This window comes from Oratosquilla oratoria, chromosome 31 (genome assembly GCF_046742065.1).
Source record: "Oratosquilla oratoria isolate Oo_2021 chromosome 31, ASM4674206v1, whole genome shotgun sequence".
Classification (NCBI taxonomy): domain Eukaryota; kingdom Metazoa; phylum Arthropoda; class Malacostraca; order Stomatopoda; family Squillidae; genus Oratosquilla; species Oratosquilla oratoria.
Genome location: NC_134807.1, coordinates 482,501 through 490,000, shown reverse-complemented (window position 1 = coordinate 490,000; position 7,500 = coordinate 482,501). Strand labels below are relative to the sequence as shown.

Sequence of the window (7,500 nt, the reverse complement as noted above, 5' to 3'; positions counted from 1 at the left end):
TTCCCTCTTCTTCCTACCACCTAGTGACATAAAAACTGACATGCTAATACATCAGACTACATTCCATGTACTGTATCTTTCTGGAGAGATCTGTGGGAGGGACCAAGGATCATTATTGACCATATGTTTCCATTCATTGAAACTATGCTGACAGCTTGACATCTGGTACTTATGTGATGTTTAATTTCAAGTCTTCATTTTCATTGTTTTAAAAATTGCCCATCATTTGTGATTTTTGTCAAACTTTCTTTGAGGGGGCAGGGGTGCTGCAACTTGTTCACAGCTTCTTGTCTGCTGTTGCCATGTTCTGACACCAGAGCTGCTATGACTGTGTGGTTTGAATGGTGCAGATTTCTATGGTGCACAGTGGTGCCAGATTCATATTAAAAAATGATGAGTAAATTTTGTATTAAGTGGTGCCCTGGCAGTCAACCTGCAAACCTTGGGCCACTTTGTTTATAAGTAGTGTGTTAGCCCCTGCATGACCCTTTCTTTTTGCCTGTCTTACCACCTGTTGTGCTGCAGAAATGGCAGACAAGAACCCCAAGACATGTGCCACCTCCAGGAGTTCTACTTCAAATAAGAAGCCATTGAGATATAACCAGAAGATGGAAATTACTAATTAGATTGAGAGGTGAGAATGCCAGTACTGCCAATTCCTATTGTGTAAAAGCCTATGGGTCTGGGAGCGTTGAAGGACATCTTGGACGAGTGCAAGAAGTGCTTACCAGTCCTGGTCAGAGAGGTGCCTCCACATGTTACCTTTGCACCAGAATAGAACTAACATACCCATGAAAAGTTAACATTGGGATAAGGTCCAGAACTAGATTGTATTTTTCCTGTTGGTTTAGTAATTTTTTATGGAATGGTTCAGAACCAATTAACCAAGCATTAGACATCGTACCAGACTTGGTCCATTGTTTCAAGTTTTGCCTTCACTTTTTGTCTTTGTCTTTCAGTAGTATCTGAAATAAAAGAAACAATGAAACTGAATATAAGAATTGACGTTGAATAATGAATATAATGATTCAGTTCTGTAGCAGACACAATTGTATTAAGACTATAGTAATACATAGCACAACAACTTACATAATGTACTAAGTAAAGGTGATGCAGGAAGTAGAGTTTTAAGTATTTATTGTTCCTTGTGAAGATGCAGTAGAACATTATACAGATTGCAAGGAAGAGGGTGAAAAGTCACATGGTTAACATCCTGCTTTAGGTCATGATTAATAAGATCATGACTAGTAGAGCTTGATATAGTTCATGACTCAGGTCATGACTAATGGGACTTAATTTACTGCACAAGGCAAATTGTGGTAGTGGTTCTAGCCTTGTGTGTTTTAAGGCTTCATTCACTTGGAAATGTTGATGAAAAATTCCTTTGCATTCTGGTTTGCCTCAAGATAGGATTTTTTGGTAGTTGTATGGATTCTCTTAATTCTGAATTGGAGTGTTCCATTTCAGAATAGTTTTGCAGTGATCTGTAGACATTTAAGATTTTTAAAGGTCAGCAACTTAGGCTTTGTATTTAGGATTGTTTAGTGCTTCTATGGCATTAGCAGTGGTGTTATGTTATGAACCCTGTGTTCATGAATTGTAAAGTCTGGTAACAGATTGTACTGTTCATGAGTGGGACATGGTTCTGTAGTACCATTGATACATGGATGTAGTAGGGAGAAGAAAATAGTTAAAACTTTTGAGTGGTTTCTGAGCTCAGTAAACCTTAAATGTTTTATGTCGAGATTAGAAACCAGTTATAATTGTTCTAGCCCTTCAGAAGTACAAGATCTTGGCTTGGCTGAATAAAATCTGAGCATGTGCCAGATGGAAATCCATAAAAATGCTTCATCATACATGACCAAGGGGCTGAGTCAGTCTTGGTTCCTAGCAAGGGTCAGAACAAAATTTGTAGATTATCATTGTAGTGTAAGGGTTAGTATGTTGGCGGTATACTGTTCAGTGTTAGGCTTCATAGCTTTTGTGATATGTATGAATTTGAGGCTAGTTATGATAATTGGAGATTAACAGACTATACCCAAACGAATGATGCTACTTTCTTGTGTACTACAATTAAGTAAATACCGTTTTTCATGCCTTCAAGCCTTTGGGAAATGAAACTATTATTTCCCGCAGCTGAATATTTCTTTTAACCTAAATGTAAGATATCACAAGCAAAAAAAAAAAAGGACGGGGGCTGCCAGGAATTTATTTTAAATTTACTAAGTTGGCCTACTTTAATGCACTAATTCAGGAACTGGAAACTTCACGTTTTACTCGTAACGTACATTTTCACACATTTCTAGGTTTTGTTTTGGGATATTTCTGTCTTATATTCGTTGGCACAAGTTCATCTATTTTGGTAACGCAGACACGTAACCCAGATTGAAGAGGGCCTTGTAGTCGCTACACTAAGGCGACTGCTGCTTGACGACGTAGCATGTCATCTGTAGTGTTAAACAATGTCCAGTCGGCTTTTCGGTGCTGCACTATCCTACACCACCGAATATTAATTTGTAAAAAAAAAAAATAGATCAATTGAAGTATGAAAAATATTGGGTTATACTGAAGTCATTGGAAAGGGATGATAATTAACACTAGTAGCTATTACCAGTACAGTACAGTACTTTTACAGTATAGCTAAATGAAATAAGATCGGCGCTTACTGATATTTCATAAGTAAACATTTATCGTAAGAATATTTTGATTCCCATGTTGGTGTATCGTTTATCATGCAGGATTAAGACTATCGTCATCAAAATGTATGAAAAATAAAACTCGTTTGAATATATATATATATGACCACAATATGCTGAAGCGTCCAGGCATGCGGTTATCGGCAGATTTAGTCTTGGGTTACAATCTTGTTTTCTACAGACTAGCTCGACCTTCATAGGGTGTCGATGACTCCCAGTAGTTCAAAATATTATGACATCCAGTCCGGTGTGGGAGAGAAGAAATGTCTTCGCTGGGCGTTGAAATGATTTGTCGTTTTATTGCTATTACACGGAAATGTTAAAATAAAACTGTTCCTATGGTTTGATTAAATTAGTGTCGTGCTCGTGTATAGGCACGCAGATTTTTTCCCAGTTTGAAGAAGCTTGGTCCTCCATTGCTCGCAAGAAGTAGGTTAACAGTTTCTTCAGCCCAGACTTAGTGTAATCGGTGTATCGAAAGTACAGGCGACAGATGTTGGAATTTCCTGTTCCTTAGCTGTAACTGCTGTTCGTTGAATCTGGTGTAGCAGAGGATTATGTTTTGTTATCATTGATGATAATACAATTTGTTGCTATTAAATGGAAAAATAGATAGGTATGTGAGAGACTCTACCACAAATCTTTATACGTGTACAAGCGAACTATGCGTGTAGTTGGCGTGCTTGTACTTTGTCGACAGCATCTTGGTGGTCGTGGGTGGGGTAGGGCGTCGTATCGACAACACCGCGGCTTCTCAGTGTTGAGTCAACAGTGAAGCCATAGAGATGATGCAGGCAGCAACCTGACTGTCCTTTTACAATTGGCACCAGAAATAAACTGGATGTAGATGGCCTTGCAGGGTTGTATTTCTTCATCGTTAAACCCCCCACACACACACACACATACAAAACGTAAACAATTTATGTTAGCAGAAACCGTGCTGTTATCTGATGATCGCCAGTAATGGGAGAGGAGCCCATCTCGACTCTCTTCCGTACCTGGTGACTGTGACCCATTTTCTTTTATTGCGGCTGCCTCCAGGGAAGTTCATTTCTGGTACCCCCCCCCCTGATAACGAAAGGTTGATTTAATTACAACAAATAGCTAGGTTGTAATCGGGGAGGAAATTCTTGGCACATGTGTTCGTGAATACCCGGTGAAATCTGGCTCGTGTCATTTTTTGAATGTAATGTTCAACCAATGCACTTCAGTTGGTGTATGTTTGTAATGAATTAGTTACAAAGGTCGGCTCATGGTTGTATTTCTTATTAAGAGCTGCAGAATACTGATTTTATAGACGATAGATCTCAATCTGGAGTGTGTACACGTGTGCATAATAGTCGCAGAAAAAATCCAGTAATTTAATTGACAAGGTAGTTTTAATCTTTTGGAATGTTTTCCAGGCATCAGTTTCTCACTAATTTTATATGTATGTGAAGGTCAGCTTAACGAACAAAACCTTACGCTCGTTACACACTAGGCGTTTATTTTTACCGCTGCCGCCGTACCAGTAGTGGCGCGTAGGAAGCTATTGCGAGGGACACACTGAGCGGCAAAATGGGCGAGCGTTTTTTTTTTTTTTTTTACCGCCGACGGCAGCAATGCAGCCGCTCACTGCCACTACATTCGACGTTTTGCACGGTCAGTGATCAAATGTGTGGCGTGGGAAAAAAACGCCAAGTGTTTTTCCCGCTACATTATGTTAGAGCGGCAGCGGTAAAAAACGCTCGATAAAAAAACGCCAAGTGTGTAACGAGCGTTAAGCTATTTAGTTATAATGCAGCTCCTATTTTACTAGGTGAAGGGCTGTTTGGGTATTGGGTGATTATTTGGATTATTCAGTTCCATAAATGGTGTAGATCCGAAAGTTATAGATACATTTTTTTGAAGGTGTAATTGTTGTACGTGCCGTTGTAATTGTGACATAATCTCGTTTCTATTTATGGATAAGTTTAATGAAATTAATCTTGTAAATATTTTGTACAATATTTCGTTTGTGTATGATATGCAACTAGTCTCGACGTTCAAATTGATGAAATTGTGCTCATATCCTCTAGAACAGTGGTTCTCAAAAAATTCCATCTAACGGAACCCGTTCACATTTATTTGCTGGTACTCGGCGGAACCCCCAACCAAAAAATATTTTGACAGACTTAGAAATATTTAAGAATAAGAGTCACCAACATACTACACACAGTATATAGTCACTCGTGCAGTCTCCCCCCCTCTCTCCTCAAGTGCAAAACATTTAATCATTTTCAGATTTCATTTTATTCATTTCTGTTCAAATAGATATTTGTATATAAGTTGTTTTTACCCACGGAACCCTTGAAAGGTCTTCACGGAACCCTGGGGTTCCGCGGAACACAGTTTGAGAACCAGTGCTCTAGAAAATGCATTTCGTTCATTTTATGTACTGCTGAATGTGCTAGGCAAACGAGTTCTCGACCAAAGAATTCTTGAAATGTTTGCACTGGTAGTCGACCAAAATATCTGTTCTCGATCAACCCGAAAAGAAAAATGGGCGTGAAATTCAAAATTTGGAAAAGGCTGATAAAGCAGTAGCCAGCAGATCAGTAAAGTTGTTTCGATCCTCGAATATATCTGGCTTGGAACAGTTCTAGAACAGATTTTGGTTGAGAACCGAGGTTCTACTGTGTTACTCTTCAAAAATAATTTTTTTGTAATGTTGTAAATGTTTTTACTTTAGATTGTGACGTGGTTCTCTTCTTGACCCCGCAGACCAATCTTCCAGTATTCAAAGTGAAGGAGTCCAGCGTGAGGCGGCGATACAGCGATTTCGAGTGGTTAAGAAACGAGCTGGAAAGAGACAGCAAGGTAAGGTTCTGGAGGAAGAGGCTGGGTGGGTGGGTGGGTGGGGGGGTTTGACCTTGTGAAGAACGCTTGTATGGATAAGCCGTTTGCCCCAGTAAGGACAGATGCACGTGAAGAAACCTTGCTTAGGGAAAGGTTGAGTAGGGGGCCCCCCCCCTACTCTTTGCACGACATCGACGACAGAGGCAGCCGTACCCGTGGATTCGTTGTCTTTGTTGTAGTCATCTTCGTCATCACAAACACCGTCATCATTATCGCCGTCCTTCACCACCATCGTCATGATTAGCACCGTTGCCATCTATACCACAATAACCACAATGTCTCCGTCGTCCCCAATAGCGCCACCAACACCACCACCACCAACAACGCCCGACACTGCCAACACTCGCTACCCTCACCACCACACATCAATTCAGGGCATCATCACTGCTCACCATCAACACTCACCACCTCACCAACCTTCTGGTATCAACATCTGAACAGCAAACATGGGAAATTGGCAGGATAGCACGGCGCACGTGCAGAAATGCACGCGCAGAGACGACACGTTTTCTCTCTCTCTCTCTCTCTCTCTCTCTCTCTCACACACACACACACACACACACGACTCGGTGATGCGGTCGATAGAGTACTGGATTGCTAGTACGGAGGTGCAGTAGTACCTGGTTCGAATCCTGCCCAGGGCCGAAATTATTTCGGTATCACTGCGCTTCGGGTCGTTACTCCGACTCTCGTGGGCGGGGAGGTGTGTGTGTGTGTGTGTGTTAGGTCACAGCATTACCCATAGATCGGTCATACGAGCTCTGAGGTCTCTTCCGTGAGGGAAATAGCTGTCGATCACGAGTCCAACACGTGATCCAAAGACAAAGGTTAATACACACACACATACACACACGCACGCACGCCTCCCCCTTACACACGCGCGCGCGCTCACGCACCCCCAGCTTACACACACACGCCACACACACACACACACACACACACACACACACACGCGCGCGCGCGCACGCACCCCCCTTACACACACACCCCCCCCTTCCACACACACGCCCCCTTACACGCACACGCCCCCCTTACACGCACACGCCCCCCTTACACGCGCACACACCCCCTTCCACACACACGCCCCCCCTTTCAACACACACGCCCCCCCTTACACACACACGCCCCCCCTTACACACACACGCCCCCCTTCAACACACACGCCCCCCCTTACACACACACGCCCCCCCCTTACACACACACGCCCCCCCTTACACTCACACGCCCCCCCTTACACTCACACGCCCCCCCCTTACACTCACACGCCCCCCTTACACTCACACGCCCCCCTTACACACACACGCCCCCCTTACACACACACCTCCCCCTTACACACATACGCCCCCTCACACACACACACGCCCCCCTCACACACACACACACGCCCCCCTCACACACACTCATGCCCCCCTCACACACACTCATGCCCCCCTCACACACACTCATGCCCCCCTCACACACACTCATGCCACCCTCACACACACTCATGCCCCCCTCACACACACACGCCCCCCTCACACACACACGCCCCCTCACACACACACACCCCCCTCACACACACACACGCCCCCCTCACACACACACACACGCCCCCCTCACACACACACACCCCCCCCTCACACACACACACGCCCCCTCACACACACACCCGCCCCCCTCACACACACACACTCCCCCATCACACACACACACGCCCCACATCACACACACACACGCCCCCATCACACACACACACACCCCTCACACACACACACGCCCCCCTCACACACACACACCCGCCCCCCCCCACACACACACACGCCCCCGCTCACACAGACAAACGCCCCCTCGCACACACACACACGCCCCCTCACACACACACACACGCCCCCTCACACACACACACACGCCCCCTCACACACACACACACGCCCCCTCACACACACAC

The 7,500-nt window shown here is 44.3% G+C and overlaps 1 protein-coding gene across 1 annotated transcript in view; it reads left to right on the top strand.

Annotated features, from left to right (window-relative positions):
* Window positions 1-7,500, top strand: part of Snx3 (sorting nexin 3) — a 35,596-nt gene that overhangs the window by 6,949 nt on the left and 21,147 nt on the right. The window contains exon 2 of the mRNA XM_076213223.1: window positions 5,439-5,534. Within this exon, the coding sequence (XP_076069338.1) occupies window positions 5,439-5,534 (96 nt within the window). The remainder of the gene's footprint in view (window positions 1-5,438; window positions 5,535-7,500) is intronic.